We start from the raw sequence: 20,872 nt of genomic DNA, 5'->3' as shown, positions 1-20,872 counted from the left end.
AATTAAACTTTCAAGAAACTAAATGACTAAATGCTTACCCGTATATCATCTATAAGATGTCCGCCAAAGACTAAATCCACTGCTGCATCTTCCATGTTGCTTTCATCAGCCCCATAGAGTCTATCTGCACGAAGGATGTCTTGAAGAAAACTACCATCCATACTTCTGAAATAAAACGATTTTTTATGCTTCCGGATCGAATGATCAGGGGCATATTGTTTTTGGCCTGTCTGTCTGTCATTGTATGTGTCACAAAACTTTAACCTTGGTCATAACTTTTTCACTATTGAAGATAGCAACTTGATATTTGGCATGCATGTGTATCGCATGGAGCTGCACATTTTGAGTGGTAAAAGGTCAAGGTAAAAGGTCAAATATATGGCTTCAAAGCAGGGGATTAGGGGGCATTGTGTTTCTGACAAACACATCTCTTGTTTTTTAAATAAAATGACATATTGAATTACCACAAAATAAGCTAATAGACTTATTGACTTGTAACCTGTAAAACACATACTAAAATTTGGATGATATTTCTTAAAAATCCTAACAAATATACTTAACAAGGTTTTTTTGCCACTTGTGAACAGGGCTTCTTGCTTCATTTAAGTGGAAAGGGTGCTACTTTAGGCAAGGCATTTTTTGAATAAATTTTAAAAGCAGGAAAATAAAAAAAAAATGTTTAAGGCAAACTTTTTAACTTATTAATACTAATATTATAATTATTTTGAAATCATAAGCTGTCGTGCTTATATGTTTCACTTTTTGATGTTTTTCGTCTCCGGAGAAAATCTTTCTTAGTTATCCAAACATCCAATTTGAAAGAACAGTAAAACAAACCTTCTAGACACATTTGCTGGTTTATGCTGTGGTACTCCGGCTGGTACATCATGTGACACTGTCGGGTCTGGATTAGCTCCCTTGGATTTGTTTTGTAGCGAGGAGACTATCATCTGTTCCCGCAGCTTGTTTCCGCGGTCTAAGAGCACTGACAGGAGGTCACTGTTGGCTGGCTTAGAAACACCCTGGGCCTTGGGAATATTTTCTGGAGAAAATTTTTACAAATATTATTAGTTGTTCTTACCATTGGATTTTTATTGGTGCATAAAATTTGTCAGCAGTGTACCTACCGATTAGATCTTGTTTTCAAAAGGGAGATCTTACAACTATTCAACAAACCATGACCAATAAAAGTTCAAAGGTTACAGGTATCAGTCAGTGACTTGCATAGCATGTGCCACTAATTACATGGCACTCTGCATGCTGTGTGACCATTAACCCATTTATGCCTAGTGGACTCTCCCATCCTTCTAAATTGGATCAATTTATTTACAAAATTAGGGATGTCTAGTATATTTATTTCTATATTTAGAATATATCTTACAGAAATTCCTTTAACCAAACAGCGCAGACCCTGATGAGACACCGCATCATGCTGCGTCTCATCTGGGTCTGCACTGTTTGCAAAGGCCTTTTCTCTAGATGCTAGGCATAAATGGGTTAAATTCTTTTTCAAAATCATGTGTTAACAATAACTGTACAAGTCAAGTCTATATTGACCTATATGAACAACCATAGCCCTGTTTTGTGATCATTTAAAACAAACAAAAATTTCTTTTTAATCTTTTATTTTGCTGTTATGGGCCCGCCTGATTGATTTAAACATTCTATAATAAAAATAATTTGCTTTCCACCATGGACAAACTAGTTTTCTGTTATTCTTATTGAACTTATCCACAGACAGGTTGGCCAGAAAAATCTAAAAAATCACGTCTGACAAATCACACCAGGTGATGGTAATTCACTCTTATATAGTCACTTATCATTCAGAAAGAATTCTGAGTTATGTTTTATTAACTGTAAATTGATATGGCATGTTGTTGTTAATATCAAGTGTTTAAACACATGCATTTAACACCTTTCTCACATTTTACCAACCTCAGCCATAAATACTTAACAAATTTAATTACAATTTAATGCAGGATTGTGTTATTATTTAAATATTTATTTGTTAAAAAATTTGGTTGCATTATGATCTATTTATTTTGACTGATTTATTACTTTGTTGCATAAGATTTTCAAGCACATTTGTTACTAATGAAGTACACAATACACATGGGTGACATGCTTAAACATACAGTATGATACATGCAGTGCTATTTTTACAAGCACATGTAATTGGTTTCATGCTGCTCATCCAGTGCAATGTACCCCAAATTTTATTATTTTGACACCTGGTGACTCAAAAACTAAGAGTACAGACGACAATTGCATTTAACAATAAATAAATTGTGATTATAAAGGTTCAATTGTTGCATTGAAATGCAGTCTAAATGAACTTTTCAGAATAAAGATTTCAACAAATTCTTAAACAAGACTGACCTTTCTGTTTAACAAAAAGAACAGATCATTTATTGATAAAACTTGAACAATTGCAGTTCATCTTGTAAACACAAAATAATAACAATAACCATGTTATTCGTGCAAAATATGTTGTATATATGATATAGAAAAACCTGGTAGCCAAGTGACCAAACAATAAAGCTTCAAAATTTTCACCCGCTCTTTAATATAAAGTTTTAATTATGATGTAAACTGTTGGCATATATTACAATTAACTGAATGCAAACAGTTCTTTCTTGAGTGTTTTTTGCTATCAATAACGATTTCATTTTAAAATTACCCATATTAATTATGGAGATGTAACAACAAACAACTTTAAAATCAAATCAAATTATAAAATAACTTAGAGCAACCTTTATTTGCCTGCAGGTTATTGCTGTAGTTGGTGCGTATGATGTCACCATTGGTTGTTATAGCGACGGAACCTCCATCATTTATGGATCGGTATTCACGCTCCACTGGGTCAGATTCATATCTCAGATGCTGGCGAAGATCCTCCGTGTAACCATTTGTCACACGTGATTCAGTATTCTGGAGGAGCAAAACATCAAAACATAAAAATAAGATTAGATCATAACTTAGAATATATGGTACAATTCATTATATGTACATGTTGAAAAAAAGGCAAATCAACATTTTTAAGAACAGCAGGTGTAGCATTCATGTAGATTTTAATGGATCTACTGTAATCAGCTTAAACAAAACAGTATATTAAATGTTTAAAGCAAAACTTAAAATAATGTAAAATAATGAAGTGGGATGAGGTGGTGTTAGGATTACATGTAACCTTTCTATAAACTGTTTATAATGGTAAAAAACATGGAAAATAATTTTTTATCCAAATAACAGAAAAGACACCAGAACAGAAAGGCTTTTATTTCCATTTTTGCACCTGATGTGAAGCGGGTGATATGAAGGGGTCGTCCACAGGCTTCCTGGGCTGATCAGCGTGAGGTACGGGCCGCGACTGTTTGGGCACCGTGGACTCCTGGGTCACATGTGTCTCCATGCTTATATCTGTGGTCGGAATGGAGCCTGTACTGTCATAGGATGCTGGAAAAATGTTTTTGATGATTAGTATTGGTAATATTGTGTACAGGAATTAAGATTTTGAAAATGATTATACATTGTACATGTTACTGAAAAATGTAAATAAACAATTGGCATTTTGGTCCAACATTTTGCCCGTTTGGTCTAAGTAGATTAACATTTTATATTCATTTTCATGATTGTCTGTCACTTGAATTGCACAACACATTCCTGCAATTTGAATAGCATAATACACCAGATAAACTTAAATTCTGCATTCAAGGTAAAAGAATTTAAGAAACATACCCATTAGTGATTCAATGACCATTGCCACATGTAATTCCCCGATGCGCTCCTCTGTAGGCGATATTATAGGGTACAGCCCATTAATGGGATTATGTGGAGAGAGCTGGTCGATGTTTGGTACTTCCACTGTTCCTACTGGGACATGCATGGGCCCACCAAGAACTTCCAGTACAAGGCTTGCCATATCAGCCAAGTAAGCGGTAAACTGCTTAGGACCCGACCGTACAGGGAACCGTGCTGTGGTTTTAGCAGGGCCTGGGTTTTTCTTTCTGTGGTCTACAGGTCTGAAATAGGACACGACATCATGTTCATTGGATAACCAGACTCATGTTGATCATATATATCACTCCTGACATGATTTGTCACAAGCAAGGCAATACTTTGATGTACAAATGTATGTAACTGGATCTTGATTTCCATACATAGGACCACAAGAAATCAGGGCATATTATAGTAACATCTTAACCTTTCACTGATCTATTGTAGTGTCTGACAATTGCCTATTTCTAAAGTTTATAATAAATTACAATATTTGATCCAAGTTTGTAAAAAAGTTACCCTTGTCTGCATATATATACACGACAGACTGTCACTTAAACAATGTTATTGCCAAGCAGACTATGGCATGCTTACAGACATCCAAGAATAGTACAAGGATTTTAATTGAAGCAGAATCATTTGATCCCTGGTTTTCAAGCGCTATTAAAATCCCTGATAGTCCCTGAATAGACATACATGACAGACTGTCAATTAAACAATTTTATTTCCAAGCAGACTATGGCATGCTTACAGACATCCAAGAATAGTACCTGAATAGAATCCCACTGCCTGGCTCTCCCCACCATTTCAAGGCAACAGAGGTATCAGGGGGTGTATTTGGAACATCCCACGTGATCTGGGTGACTGAGACTCGACAGAAACACCTCAACTGACCCTCAACCTGAGGCGGCAAGCCTGTTTCTACTTGTAGGTCTTCATCATGAATAGAATTGACTGCAAAAATAGAAAAAACAAGATTTTTGGATATAACTCTATTGAAATGTATTTACAAAGACATTGGCATGCATAATTTAGATTCTTTGTATTGTACGCATGTACATGTTATTAATCAGAAGTTATTAATTTTACATTTGTTTTGGCCTTTTAAAGATTATTTATTTCAAATACATTTTAGTTTTAAAACATTTAATTTAAAATAATGTTGTTTTTTAATTTATTCTTGATGCATGAATACAAATTGGTCACATCAAGCACATGGCTATAAGCCCTGCACTAATAACTTATTAATCAGGCAAGTTCTTTTTTCTTTCTTTCTTCCCAGGTTAGTTAAATTGATCAGTGTCGGTGTAATATGAGACAGAAATGCAGGCCATACATGTATGTAGGCAATTTAAAAAATAACTGATTTCTATTGCTTTGAGTTTTATAAGAAAATGCATTTTAGGCATAGCCCATAGTCAGAACCCATGTAAGCTTAACTAGCATATGTTCTTTGAGCAATTTGGTTTAAGCAAAACTTTGTCCTCAGGAGTAACAAATCAGGCAAATGATTGGTTCTGTTTTCAAGTCAGCATGAAAATTTAACAAATAAAATAATGAGGTATGATCAGGTTCATGAGGTACATGTAGGTGTTATTTGTTTTAGTACTCATCATAATCTGGACTCTTCTGGTCAATTTAAAGTACATAATTCATTAAGTATTTATTAAATTTTTCAAATAATGACATTGATCAATATGTGGCTTTAAATATTCTTTAAAAAAATCACATTTCACATTTACCTTCAGCATATAACATATTGATAACCAAATGTATCATAAAACTATAATTTATTGGTCACAAATACAAACTGTCCTTAACATTCAAACATTATAAACAATTTTATGTTTATGCATCATGCCAGTAGCCACACTACTTATTTATATCAAAACAAATGTAAGGCTGGCCATTTGACGCTTAGCTACTGGGAAAAACCAACTACCCCTTTCGACACAAATTTCAGTGCCATGAAACTGCAGTGGGACGAAAACTCCATAATTCAACTTGAGTACCAGATCATTAAGGATGAAACAGTTTCAACTCGTACCATGACATTTAAACCATCAGTGCTTTCCACAAGCCATTGGCCCCTCCCCAGGCGCTTGCATTTCGAAATCAGAGTTTGCAGAGCGCTTGGAATTTTCAGATAAGTGTATTTTTGCAGTGAAATTTCAACTAGCCGTTCTTAAGATCAAAGCGATATCAATTTCGCCGAAAATGTTTGAGAGCCAATTTACGATCCTCAGTCATTTACATGCATCTCTTTACCCAACTTTAACCGCCTAAAGGCGGAGCGTCACAGTATTGGTAAATCAATATAGGCCAATTAGAGCGAATGCTTTGAATGAGCGACAGCACTCACATGCAGGCAATACCTCAAGTAAAATCAGGTAGACAACGCGTGACGTGGGACTAATTGCCATAACTCCTTGGTTTTGTGGCAGTTTGTTGGCTTTGTTACACGTTCCACACTCATCTGTCCCTAAGTGTACACATTCACCACGAAATCTTGGCCAGTTAATTAGGAGACTGTTGATGGCAAACTAGTGTTATCCTCATGGAAATATCCTGCATAATACTGTCAAAAATTTCCCACTCCAAAGGGACCTGGCCCCATTCCCAAAATGGTGAAAAATAACACATTTTTAACTATTGTGTTAAAATTTCGAAACCTAAACGCAGGGTTTTCCACAGGCCATTTAACGATCCCTCTCCGGGGCGCTTGAATTTTAAAATCAGAGTCCCCGGGGCGCTTGAAATTTTCAGATCATTGTATTTTTTCAGTAAAAGAAAGTGGAGATTGTAAAAAAAACAAACTGGTTTCTCTATCAGTTTATCAATATTCCCTGTTTTAAAAGAGCACTCGGTACCTACTTTTACAAGTAATCGCCATAAACACCACATGGGGTAATGGATAATCCACTGATAAGAGAATAGCATGACGCGCGTATTGATTACTCGAGTAAGTTGTGCAAATAACTCCTGGTAACAATTATGCGATAACAATTTAATTCCAGTACATGAATATTTCATCATATCCATTTATAGAACTGATTCACCTCGTTTTTCTGACATTTATTCGACACGTAATGCGCGTTAACAAATTTTTGTTGAATTAATTACGCACACTTGTAAATGTTTTGTCTGATCATCGATGCGTATATTGCTGATGATGGCAACCGGCCGCAATCCTCGTGGACAACGTGAATTTCGTGTATAATTCAGTCAAAACATTTATTCGACTCGTAAAGTGTTTAAACAAATTATCGTTGAATTCATAACGCAACTGTTAATATTTGTTGAAATCTCAAATGGGAATAATTAAATTTGTAATCCGAAACCCATTCCCGTAAGACGATGTTAACCCGTTTTTAATCCGAAACACACTTCCGAATGTTAATGTTACCGCAACGTTCAAATATTCTTGCTTCAAATTAGCAGTGCAAATTTATTTTGTGTCGAATCTTTTTCTCAATTAAAAAGAGCGCGAAAATTATGCAGCATGTACAACGACGCGTCGCGTCATTTGCATAGAAACTAGAAAGCGTGCGTGTACCGGTATTGAGTGTTTTAACAAGCACACTACACGTCAGATTGACGCATGCTCAGAGGCAATATTTCATCAAATCTATAAATAGTCACTTAAAATTTATATGATACTATAGAAAAAGTGATTTATAAAAACGGGATTATCGGGTAATAAATAGAAACTTGAATAGTAGTAAGTATACAATAATAGAGTCGGGTTGAAACGGATGTATTGGGGAATCGTTCAAGTCGGGATTTTACTATCTGTGCAGGAAAGTTTTAAAACAATTAAACAATATAACAAACTATATATATTTTTAAATGACTGGGGGATTTTCTTGAAGAGTCATAGCGCACCAAATGACGTCTTTTGACGCTGTTTTTCTTTGAGTTATAACACACCACAGAACGTGAATTGACACGTTAAATTTAAAAAAAATCAACTCCCGAACCACCCCTATCAGCCCCGGGGCGCCTGACAAAAATCCTGTGGAAAGCACTGCTAAACAGGGACCCTAAGTTCAATGTCAAGGTCACAGGGGTCAAAATTTTTGTGCATAAGGAAAGGCCTTGTCCATATACACATGAATACCAAATATGAAGGTTATATCTCAAGGGACATAGAAGTGATGAGCATTTTTCGAAACCTAAACACAGATTTTGAAACCTTAATGCAGACTCTAACTTCAACGTCAAGGTCACAGGGGTCAAAATTGTTGTGCGTATGGAAAGGCCGTGTCCATATACACATGCATACCAAATATGAAGGTTACATCTCAAGGGACATAGAAGTTATGAGCATTTTTGGAAACCTCAATGCAAAGTGTGACGGAAAGACGGACGGACAGTCCGATCACTATATGCCCTCCTACTGGGGGCATAAAAATCATGTAAGTGCCCTTCCTGTATTTCAGAAAATGTCGGAAAATATGCATTCCCAAACAATTCACAAAATGTCAGTTACCCTAGTTACATTTAGTTGACGACATGATATAATATTATTTTACATTTTTTGTATTTAAACTATTTTACCTTTACACATTTTGCAATAGAGGTTTCATGGACATGACATGGATTTATTTTTCACATTGCCGACACATTTAAACCCTACTAACTGCAGGGTGACAATAGGTTGTGTCTTACATGTTACCTGTTTATAGCAAACAAGAGATGTGTTTGTCACAAACACAATGCCCCCTACTGCGCGGCTTTGAAGCCATTTATTTGACCTTTCACCTTGAAGGATGACCTTGACCTTTCACCACTCAAAATGTGCAGCTCCATGAGATACACATGCATGCCAAATATCAAGTTGCTATCTTCAATATTGCAAAAGTTATGGACAATGTTAAAGTTTTCGGACGGAAAGACAGACTGTCGGACTGACGGACAGTTTAACTGCTATATGCCACCCTACCGGGGGCATAAAAATGTCTAAAATTTCAAATTCTATTAAATGTTGCATCTTTTCTAAGTGGACTGTGCCTAAAAGCTCTGATGGGGAACAGACTTTGATGTTGTATGATAACATGCACCTCATATGATCTGATGATGCGTACTGCCACATGAGGTCAAGTACTGATAGCTCAAATGTTTATCTGTTTATAGTACAGTTCAAAGTATTATATCGGTTGATTTTAGTCACCAATTGAAAGGTGTAATTTAAGGAATACAGATTTCTACTCAATATTTATTACCGGGTATCAAGATGGCTATGTTTTCTTAGTCATTTTTGGCTTAAGGTTCTGATTCAGTTATAGACTTAATTTTGTTGTTCGCCCTGTCTAGAGCACAAAATTGATAAGTGGGCCGAGTTTTACTGCAATAACTGTGTAAACTTCTATTGTGCACAATGTATTAACCTGCATGGTCAGTTGTTTGGGAAACATGTGACATACGGAAGGGGAGACCTAAGTAAGTGGCCAGTGTCCAAAAAAGTGGAGGATTTCCTTCAGAAATGTGACCTTCATGAAGATAAACGTCTAGAAATGTTTTGTCATGACCACAGTCAGCTGTGCTGCACTAATTGTGTTTTCCTCAATCACAGGTAACTCAGATATTTATTTGCTTTCAAAAACCTTATTTATTATAGATACATGTAGACCATTCAAAACAGCATTATTCAGATCATTTAATTTTTAGTACATATTTGGTGAAAAACATATCATGTGAATAAAAGTACAAAAATGACTTATAATAATTATTGATCTATTGAAACAATTGGAAATCAGTATTTTTTATGAAGACATTCCATGTCTTATTACTTGAAAATAGCAACAATTAATGCATTCATAAACAAAAACTCAGACTTATGTGTTTGTAGTGGCCATTTAAACCACATTATAAATATTCAAATGTTATTTTTTTTTCAGACTATGTGCTAAAGTAATCCTGATATCGGGGTCAGTAAAAGAACCTCTACCAGACCTGCAGCAACTATCAAGAAAGATCCAAACTATTCTTGAAACTCTAAAGAAACTTGAGAACAATTGGAACACCAGCATGCATACTTTGCAGGCTTCATACGATGAACAATTACATCAAATACGTGACACACGCCAGAAAATAAATATAATTTTAGACAGGATAGAAAAGACCACCATCAAAGAGCTAGATGATAAGATTAACAGCCTGAAAGTGTCTGTCAAGACTGATGCAGACAATTGCAGCAAATGTAAGCATGAACTTAAACAACTCAGTGACGTAATACATGACATCGTTGATAAAGGCAAAGCAGAACTAACATTTATTGCAAGTAAGAAATGTATTGAAAAAGTAAAGCAGTCTGAAACTTATCTAAAGGAGAACTCTGTACAGGTAGAAAATACACTGAATTTCCAGGCCAACAGTGATGTTCAACAATACTTGTGTAAATTGTCAGGTCTTGGGAGGATTGTACTCGGTACCAAGGCATTATCAGTGTTCAGTGACCAGGTTTTTACTGTGCACGGAAAGTCAGAGTATGATGTGAGCATAGAAAGAGATGATTTGGAAATTGATTCAAAGCTGATGTTTGACATTAGTGCCATCTGTGTTCTCTCGAATGATCAGATCCTTGTTGCAGATTTTGATAATAAACGAATTAAGCAACTCAATCATCAATACAAGGTGGTGGGACATTTTAGTTTAACTGCTTATCCAATTGACATGTGCCAAATCACACAGTGACGTAGCTGTTGCTGTGAATGTGGATAAGATACATGAGGTCCAGTTTGTCTCCGTGAACAGGAGGTGGCTAGTTAAGGGCACTAAATTACAGTTTCAACGCAGATGTTTTGGTATTGCTTATATTCTGCAAGATCTGTATCTCACGAGTGGCACTGCACTTTACAAGTATTCAATGAGCGGAGACCTGTTAAATATGCTGTATGAGGATACATCAGGCAATTACACAGGTAACATTTCGTGAGATACCAGTATATCATTTTAAATTATCAGAGCTCCAGATAAGGGTTGTATTTTCGTAATTACGAATTATTTTCAAGTCCGTTACGTATTTATTTTAAAATCTTGTCGTACCATTAAGAATTACAAAATCAAGTTACGAATATTATTTTTACATCGGTTCGTATCGTTTTCTATTGAGTTCTTTTCGCGTATTAAAGATCTTTGCAGTGCTTATATAGAATGGTTATCGGGTTTGTTTAACAAAGCGCATTTTTTCCAATAAAAGCGGCTTATACAGTCTCTCTGTCAAAAAACAATGGCGGCGCCCAGAGAGCGTCCTAAAAAACTGCAAAGCGTCCAAAAACACGCTTTTAACATATTGTACACAAAGTGAGCCGCAGTTAAATGTTTAGAAAGACATTATAGAAAATATCTTATACGATGTTGTATGTTCAGTTGCCGACACAGTCGGAAAAGCTAAACAAAAACGCGACACGACGGGTCCAAACTTAAACACACAAAAAAACATTGAACGAGTGGAAGGGACAAGTCCCGTGGCTAATCGTTGAAAAGATTGAAGGGGAGACCCGTTTTAAATGTGAAATAGGTAAAAATTCATCTAAGGCATGCAATCTAAACACAGTTTGGGCATATGAAGGTATTGGAAAAATAAAATTGTATAATACTGAAAAGACACTGTTGAACTCGTATAAATAAAGTTGCTAGTATGTTTATTTTGATTTTTTTGCATGAAAATAACAATTATTATTTATTTTTAGGTCATTCAGAAAAAATAAGAATTATTTTCCAAAACTTAGTAGTAATGTTAAGAATAAAATTTCAGAGTTAAGAATTCTTTTTGAAAATCTGGTAGTAATTTAAGAATTTCACAAAACCTTATCTGGAGCTCTGATTATTATAAGAAATATAAAAATTGTATTATTTTTTATATAGTTATTTAAAAGTTTATTCAATTCTTACATTTGTGCATAATTAAGTAATTATGTTTGCTAATAACAGACATAATAATTTCACCATTAGTAAATGAAAACTTATTAACAATAAAGTTCTTCCTTAGAGTTATCTTGGCTTTTTTACTGTATAGGAGTTTTTTTTCATTGGTTTTAAAGACCAGTGTTTTTTTTCACCATTTTGGGAATGGGGCTGCAGGGTCCCTTTGGCTTGCGAAAAATCGCTGCGTTTTTACTAAAATTGGGAAATTAGTGTTGTTTTTGTTTTTCTTCAAAATTGAGAGTTAAAGTGTGTGTTTTTTTATATAATATTTAAGGTTGTTATTATAAAGCTGGATCGGAGATTAACTTAATGTTATGATCTACAAAAAAATCCAGAATTGAGAATCTTTAGGTCCCAATAGGGTAATAAATATACTTCCCATTGGAGATTAGGTGATATACCAGCCCCGATTTTGAACACTTATATTTTAACGCTTTAATTTAATTATATTTAATATATACTCTTTTTTTAGGGGAATGGGGCCGAATATTGACCACGAAATTGCCATAAAAAAACACTGGAGATGATCAATTATCTGTGATGACTTATGTTGCGCATGTAGACAAAGTTATCCACCACAACCTATAGAATTTCCTGATGTGAAGTTGATCAAATTGCCTAATTGGGACAATGTGATGTTTGTAAAAATTTGGTACATCTGACACACTGTACACATATTAAAGTGCTCAGAAGAGTAGGATTATGTCTGTTGTGCGGTTCAAAAGATTGTTAAACTGTTAATGTTCATGTTAAAATCAAATTTTATCTTTAATAATTAATGCTGATATTAATTAAAGTTAAGATATTAAACAGATATAATGTGTTAACTGTGATTTCGTGACCTATAGCCTGTTGACCTACTTACAGTGAGAATATGAATATGGCGTCTTGTACGCATTAGTGAACAGTGTGGTGTATTAACTGCTTGACACGAAATATACACTTTATATTATATGAATGAAATTTAGATGGATATCAGTGGAAAAGTTGTTTATCTTTGCAAAGAAGTCCATAATTCATGAATTAAGTATTTATTTCAACTTAAATTTCTTTTCGAATGTAATGTACCATAATAATACGGATGACCCGTACATAGACTGATAGAGGGGGCACCTTCCCTTGGCCTAACCCACACCTAACGGCGCCAGTATTCCTGTGGAAAGCACTGACCATTTATACATCAAGACCGCCTGGTTTGACGGCTGATCGTAACTTTTAATAAAAGATCTTTAAGATTTCATACTTCAGTTAAAGTTTAAACTAGTGGTATGGAACTTCCATTAAAATTCTTACAATTTAAACATGTACAAACATGGTTTGAACCAGTGATTTATAAAATACCTCGTCGTCTTTGCTTTTTAGGAGTCTTTTGTTTCTTCTTGACCATGATATATTGTCAATGCCTTAATACATTCCGTTCAGATGAATGTCAATAATTGCATACTAATAGTTTCATTCATTAATCAAACTGTTACCAATGAAAACTTTCTGACAAGTCCGCCATTATTTACATCTCGTACAGATCCCGCAGTTTACGAGACTCTCTTTAATAATTTTATATGTCATTATCGACCTTTTATTTACATTTTCCTGTAACACAAAATAGTGTTCAGTGTATAAATGAAGTATTCTGAAAATGCCTATAAAAATATATTGCTAAAAATATAATTTATAAAATATTAAAGGTTACATTACACTTATATGTTTACTAACTTTTTAGCCTAGTACCCGGCTCGTCATAAAATAGAACCCCTCTTTCCAACCACAATAATGTCGGACGCGACGGTTAATTTACAGTAAAATTACATATATAATAGCGGTATTAAAGCAAATATACGTTAAATATTATACAAAAAGCTTTTTGCAGCGGGCGACCGGAAATGCTTATATGGAGCAGCCCGTAAGTGAGATGTGTTCTGGATCTGGATCTGGATGGGTACGTCGAAGAAACCAATTCTGGCTTTTACTCGACGGTGGTGGAGTGCGCGATAGCTGCACTATTGCTGTTCTGATACACTGTCTTTGAAAATGTCTATTGTTGAAGAGTTCACAATGTCATCACTAAGATTATTCCAGTCAATCACAGTTTTTACTAAGAATTAATTTTAAAAAATAACAGTTTTTGATGGAATAGTTTCAAAACACTTGGAGTTTTTGTTCACAAAGTTACACACAAGGTTTTGATGAATATAGCCGTCGTATTGTTTAGCCCTTATAGTACGTTCAGGCCTTAGTGGCTTAAGGTATTGTTCAAGGAAATGGCCGGTACGTGCCCTTCAACCACCTAGTACAATAGTGTCAACCTTTGGGCGCGCCGTCTGTCTTGGAGTAGTGGGAGTTCCAGCTTTTGAAGCATTTCGGTCACACAACCAGACTGTCTGGAGCGGTAGTCTCTTGTATTGAACCTTGCGGCTGATCGCTGGATACCCTCTAGGCGGTAAATGTCTGATTGGTGAAAAGGGTCCCATACCACACTGGCATATTCTAGTTTGGAGCGGACTAGTGCTAGGAAGGCATTTTTGCGGCATTCTAGAGGGCAGTGACTGAGGTTTCTTCTTAGGAATCCAAGAGTGGAGTTAGCTCGCTTTGTTATGTTGGTTATATAAGTTTTCCATTCCAAGTCTTCAGATAAGGTGATCCCAAGGTAGGGGTTTTCTTGGACTCTTTTGAGGATATCTTTGTTATACGTGTTCTGGTCATGCCAAGGTTTTTGTGTGTCACAAATAGGTGTGTACATAAAATACAATTACTTATGACAAACAGTTTGCACACATTGTGCATTCATTATGCAGTGGGTGACTATATGTATAAAATAAGTTTGCTAGATATAATTAAAATCACGCGAAGCCAAAATATAATTCCTCTATGTTTCATCGTGTTACTTTACTCTTACAAATGGGTGTTGTGTTTTTATCATGTTATAATATATATATATATATATATATATATATATATATATATATATATATTATATATATATATATATATATATATATATATATATATATATATATATATATATATATATATATATATATATATATATATATATTATATACTATTCACATAACACAAGTTCCTGTTGCAGCTAACGAGAAGCATAAATATATGTCGAGTTCTTAAATAGAAGTCAGAGAATCATACCAGAACAATTTGTCATCTCTTAAAATGACAAGTACATGTATCTATTTAACCAAACAAAACAAGACACATGCTTAAAGGTGTGAAAAAGTAACAAAATACAATTTCAAGAATAGTTTCTTTATAAGACAGACGCTTATCATATATATTTATATTAAAAAATATATTAATATTAATAAAGGACTGCTAGTAGTATACACCTGTCTTGCCATATAATGAGCTGAATGATTTCTTGACATGTTTGTTTAAACAGTGCCGTTATTTATTATTAGGATAGCTTCAACATAACATATAAATGCCAACCATGCAAAAATGGATAAGAAAACAACGTTACATAAACTAAACTGCATTATTCTTTAGAGATGTTTGAAGTACGTTAATGAAACATGCACAAGCAATTTTACTTGGAAAAGCTCAATAAAAATGTGGACTAAGGTTAAATAAATTTTGGGATATGCACGTCTTATCAATACTAAAAATAATTAATAATAATAATAATAATAATAATAATAATAATAATAATAATATTAATAAAAATAATAATGATAATAATAATAATAATAATAATAATAATAATCTACTCGTGTGGAAACCAAACACAGCATATGCACAGTGCAAAGGGAATCGACGTTAGAGAGTTCTAAATGCAATGACAATAAACTGAAAAGATGTATATTTGAATCAAGAAAGATGATTCATTTCAGTTGTATGCACTTCGCAGTGTATGAGGTCCTTTTGAATTTGAGGCTGCATATTATGTGAGGATCCAGAATTTGTCCCACCAAAAACTAAATATATTAACATTCTCAAGAACGTTTGAACTAATTTCGAATTATAGCTGCTATTTCCAGCTATTTAGTTCTTATTGAAAGATGGTGTGGTCTAACACAGAGGAGAAAGCCAGAGTACCTGAAAAAACCTGTCCGGTATGCTGATCACCAACCAAACTCACATGCGCCATGGGCGGGCATTGAATTACGGTCGCCTAGGTGACAAGAGCGTTTACCAACCATTGCGCTTACCCGACCGCCATGTAATTTTTATTATATTTTTACATTTTATTTTTCTTCAGGTATTGCTCGCAAACATTTTATTGTGCCGTCACCACTTTGATATTTATTATTTGATAGTATTCGAGGAATATGTGGTTATCATTCATACAATTTTCATAGTTGCTTAAGGGACACTGGAATTTTATCTGGAGGTCGGGATGTATTGAGTTTCATTCTGGACACAGGCACCAGACAATCGTACTACTTCTAACATCCACCGGAAAATTATTCCGAAACCGATTCGGTTCATTTACATTGTAAAAGAGTTTAACTGGAGAATTTCGCTTGTATAATGACGTCATTTCGTCACACTAATGACGTCATTTTGTGTTTTGAAATGTATTGAGACACGCCACGGGAGAAACTCCAAGAAAGGGTAACTTTTCAGCAAAAGGGAAACAGCTGTTGATTTTTTTTTTAAAAGGGCATAAAAGAAACAGAAAAATGAATCATGTCAGTGTAAGATCTTACACTGACATGAACAAATATCCTCTATATATTATATACAAATCATCAATGAATGATCACGAACAAACACACAATCTCATGTATCATTTATTGGAAATTTAATCCGCATAAATATATGTCTTACAAATATGTATATATCGTCTTTTATATTCTACTACTCGATATTGCGGTTTCCGGGCTGCACAAACGGAGCGGTGTGGGCGCACACTGCTATGGCGGCCCCGAACCCGAAATGGTTGTCAGGGCAACGGCACGTTGTCAGCGAATCTGGCCTGTAGGTCTCACCATTCTTGATTATTGTACCGTCCTTGTGTTGACAGTTTGGACCTGAAAACAGTATCAAGAGATACACAGTGGTTACAATCTGCTAGTTTTGTACTTAAGGGAAGTGGCTATTTGTTACGTGATATTAGACACGTCTTATCAAACATCATACGAAAAATTTAAAGTATACAAATAATTGAAAGCACACAACAAAAATGGACAACTACGATCAATATGTTCCTAAACTTAATCACTGCTCACATATAAAATCAATGCAGTGTCTGAAAATATCCGAATCATTGTGGTTGGTGCGCAGCGATTATATTACTTTTACAAACTTTGGCGTAAACTTAAATCTTCAAGACCTGTTACACGACGGAGTCCGTGATAATTCATACAACAAAAGCTGATTAAACGTGGGGTCACCGAGTCCAGTATTAAAGGGATTGTTCGAGTATTTTGGGATGGATCACATTAATGTGAATAAATGTTTCGTCCTTGTTGCTGCAGATATGAATACATGTTTTGAGAAGGCGAAAGATTTCTAAATGTCGCGTTATCATTTTAGTAATAGCAGTATGTGTATTCATGTTCAATACATGAGATAAAAATACGAATGAAAACGTTGACTGTATGATATATTACACATATCGATATGTTAGTTATCAAATTATCATAAAGAAACCAATTTAAACTCCTAACCATGTCGACAACATTTCAAATGAACGATTAAAGAAATGCCAATATATTCTTTATTTTAAATTGCCACTTTGCTGCTGATCAGGGTGGCAAGGGTTTTGACATGTACGCATATATTATATACGTGTAAATACGATTAAACGTAAATTTTTGCACATGTGCTTAGTTTGCCATAATAGGATGATTCGAATTCAAAACAATTCTCAATGGCAAATAATAAAACCGATTACGTTTTATTTGGTTACCATTGGGACAAACAGGGCAGCATTTTGTTGGGTCATGAACGGAATCGACGCAAGGCGTGAAGAAACAATCGACAATGGCACAGAAGATATGACCGTCATGGCCGCATTGGCAAGGCTCACACGGGGATTTGTGGATGGAAGCTCCCTCCTGAAGGGGATATTGTATGATAATGCATTTACATAAACAGTTAGCAAAACTTTATTATACATGTATATACTTGGCAAACGTGTTCATGCACCACGGTCTTAAGGTGATATCAATCATTTTAGCCGCGGAATGGCACATGAACACGAAATTTGTTTGTGTTTGGTCCTTCAATTTTTTGGTACATTTTGGTATGAAAAGTGCATGCATAACTCAATTATGAAATCTTATTGTGGTATAACATGTAAACGTATAACTCAAAAACGCCCTGTTATTTTTTACCTCTTGTATCTAAATAAAAATACACGATTGCGTGTGTCGAAATGCGTCCTGACAAACAAAAAACCTGCGTCACAAACGGCAATTTTCAAAAATAATCTTATTTTGCAAACTAACGATTAAATGAGTACTATTTTTGAACAAAAAAAAAAAAAACAATAATAAAGCGCGCAAACATGTTACCTTATAGAATGTTCCATTCCATGTACATCCAGCGGGGGCAACACTGACAGGGGCAAAGTCGGTGACCGGTAGGATGGCCCCGAACGTCCCCGAGAATACAGAGAGCACGAGACAGATACACAAGAGATCCATTAAGGAACACAGAAATGTTGGGTTTGAAATATTGTGGCGATGGTATACTCAAGATAGTGATTTACAATACCGACATATAAAGAACAGGCGTGACTGATAAGAGACCTTATTTAGAACCGGTTATGACTTATTTGGTGAAAATGATATCAAATGAGCGTGTCAACTTTGTTTACTCATTTGCAAAACAATTTTAGAAAGGCAGCATATTTGCCTACGTGCATTTGTCAATGTTTCTTACTTTAACATGTATAAGTAAAACTCCTATTTTGTCGTGTAATACCATGTATTTTATAAAAGTCGATTTAATTGTGTGTTATTATTTGTACTCGCGTTCGTCGTATCCTCTAAAACGCCCTCGTTTTCAGGTAAATTGTTCATATAAAATGTATCTTTTATTCCGATAAAAGATACCTCGAGGTATCTATTGATGTATATTTATGGATGACACTTTGCCTCTAGGTGGAGTGGCCAATTACATGTCTCTTGATAATATCTCTTTAAAGGGATCTTTTCACGCTTTGGTAAATTGACAAAATTGAAAAAAGTTGTTTCAGATTCGCAAATTTTCGTTTTAGTTATGATATTTGTGAGGAAACAGTAATACTGAACATTTACCATGGTCTAATATAGCCATTATATGCATCTTTTGACGATTTTAAAACCTAAAAATTATAAAGCGTTGCAACGCGAAACGATTGAATAATTTGGAGAGTTCTGTTTTTGTCGTTAAATTTTGTGAAACTACGAAGATTGCTTATATAAGGTATAAAATACTTCACATGTATGTACTCGGCGGAATAGCTCAGTAGGCTAGAGCGTTTTTACTTCAGTACTCTGGCAGGACTCCAGGGGTCACTGGTTCGAAACCTGGTCCGGGCAATGTTCTTTTCCTTTTTTTAATTTTATTCTTGATTTTTTACTGGAGCTTTTACGATCCAATGTTTACATTTATCGATATAAAGCATTTAATGAATAAGTTAAAAAATGCCAAAATCTGTGAAAAGGCCCCTTTAAAAATTCTTAATAAGATTGCAAATGATGGTATTTTAGAAATGAAACCCGACGAATATATGCTATTGGACGTCTTAAATGTTTCAAATCGTCAATCATACAGAAAATAGTTCGATGGAGCAACATATTGACACGTTTCTTTGAAGTTACGACATACGAATTATCTCTTCGTAAAATTATTCAAAATGTATGACAAGTATATTTTTTATAAAGATAACATATCGAAATCCAAATATAGGTCTATATGAACATTATTACCAAATAATATGGTTTTGAAGAATATATTTCAATAAGATTTGTGGTTGCAATAAAGTGAATCCTACTCACACAGACTGACAAGAGAAACGCTATCTTATTAAAACGTAAACTTTGTCCTTATTTTAAAGATGATTGTTTTCAATACGAAATAAAACTTATTATCATAGAACGGTTATTGTATGAAGCAGTATAGGGTAGTAAATATATTAAATTACTTCTAGGTTGAAATATGAAGCAAGGAATGTTTTGTTTTAACATATTTGCAATAGTTTTTAAAATTATTACCTTCCATATTTCAATAATTGAATAATATTTGCAATATTGAAGTAAAAGCGTTGCTTGCATAACATTATAGATAAAACTACATGTAGTTCTTTTTTGACTACTGAATGTTTCGACAAAACAATATTGTCCAAGAATGAAACATATGCACATTGCTGTTTATTGCTCTGTAATAATTCGATATGTGCTTAAAATTAAATGAAGTGTTAATTAAGAAACGTGGTTTCAACATTGAACACTTGGTTTCCACATTACCTGTTATAAAAATCTTTTAGAAACTGTTCAGGGTGCCGGATCACGTGACTTTGTGGGGTTCCCAATGAAACGTAAATTGATTACACACACCGGTAAGTGATGCTTTTTCTCCAATAACTTTTTTTAAACAATGTTTCTTAAGAATTTTAACTAGTGCATAAAAGACAGTTTTGTATTCTGCGTGTGGCAATGTGAAATACATCAGATTTACTATATTTAATAAGTATGTGTTATTGGACAAAAATGCGATGTCTGCTTCATTTATGTACATATTTATGCTTCACGAAACGTGGAATTTTGTCATCGATTTCAGACGTATTCAATGATTTATTCTTAAATCTGAAGATATCGACACAAACTGCAAGAAAAAAGTCTTTTATGCACTAAAGATGTTTGCAAATCTATTTCAATAACTTGAAAAATTTGCAAAAATGAAGTTCTTAACGGTGTGTTTACGTTCTGTCCAGCCCGAGTATACAACCCGGGAAACCCCATTGATTCTGCACCCAGTGTTTGAGGGAATATAAGCAAGAAGGGTGGACACGTGAGCCAGCACTGAAAAAAGTTTCTGACAAAAAAAAAACAAAACCACAATATTGATTAGATCACCAATAAAATAGTTCAGCAGTAAAATAGTGAAAATTTTAAATTTTGGGGATTGACAAATGTGTTTATCAAAATCGATTTTGATATCGGGAATATGCAATAATGATCCATCTAAATGTGTTTTTCTATCACACATATTAATTTTCATC

At 34.4% G+C, this 20,872-nt stretch overlaps 3 protein-coding genes across 4 annotated transcripts in view; 1 reads left to right on the top strand and 2 right to left on the bottom strand.

Annotated features, from left to right (window-relative positions):
- LOC127876377 (C2 domain-containing protein 3-like) overlaps positions 1-13,305 on the bottom strand; it is a 61,473-nt gene extending 48,168 nt beyond the window's left edge. The window contains exons 1-7 of the mRNA XM_052421555.1: positions 13,045-13,305; positions 4,545-4,728; positions 3,736-4,019; positions 3,293-3,453; positions 2,754-2,931; positions 838-1,042; positions 39-165 (exon numbers count right to left, since the gene is read on the bottom strand). Of these exons, the coding sequence (XP_052277515.1) occupies positions 39-165; positions 838-1,042; positions 2,754-2,931; positions 3,293-3,453; positions 3,736-4,019; positions 4,545-4,728; positions 13,045-13,090 (1,185 nt within the window). The 5' untranslated portion in view covers positions 13,091-13,305. The remainder of the gene's footprint in view (positions 1-38; positions 166-837; positions 1,043-2,753; positions 2,932-3,292; positions 3,454-3,735; positions 4,020-4,544; positions 4,729-13,044) is intronic.
- LOC127876378 (uncharacterized) lies at positions 8,951-12,392 on the top strand. Of its 2 annotated transcripts, XR_008047844.1 has the most exons (3): positions 8,951-9,349; positions 9,675-10,697; positions 12,176-12,392. XR_008047844.1 is itself a non-coding variant. In XM_052421556.1 (2 exons), exons 1-2 carry the CDS (start codon positions 9,291-9,293, stop codon positions 10,468-10,470), a joined length of 855 nt encoding a protein of 284 aa, XP_052277516.1. In that variant the 5' UTR covers positions 8,951-9,290; the 3' UTR covers positions 10,471-11,617. The 2 variants fall into 2 exon arrangements, 1 of the variants encoding a protein (XP_052277516.1); XM_052421556.1 differs by lacking the exon at positions 12,176-12,392 and having other exon boundaries at positions 9,675-11,617.
- A 3,130-nt stretch (positions 13,306-16,435) lies between the features above and the next one.
- LOC127877794 (von Willebrand factor C domain-containing protein 2-like) lies at positions 16,436-18,373 on the bottom strand. Its single transcript, XM_052424046.1, has 3 exons — positions 18,180-18,373; positions 17,573-17,720; positions 16,436-16,691 (listed from the first exon to the last, which is right to left on the bottom strand). Exons 1-3 carry the CDS (start codon positions 18,309-18,311, stop codon positions 16,519-16,521), a joined length of 453 nt encoding a protein of 150 aa, XP_052280006.1. The 5' UTR covers positions 18,312-18,373; the 3' UTR covers positions 16,436-16,518.
- Positions 18,374-20,872: the final 2,499 nt, after the last annotated feature.

The sequence above is a fragment of the Dreissena polymorpha genome, chromosome 4 (assembly GCF_020536995.1).
Source record: "Dreissena polymorpha isolate Duluth1 chromosome 4, UMN_Dpol_1.0, whole genome shotgun sequence".
Classification (NCBI taxonomy): domain Eukaryota; kingdom Metazoa; phylum Mollusca; class Bivalvia; order Myida; family Dreissenidae; genus Dreissena; species Dreissena polymorpha.
The sequence above is the reverse complement of the archived record's forward strand: the minus strand, read 5'-3'. Positions and strand labels throughout refer to the sequence as shown.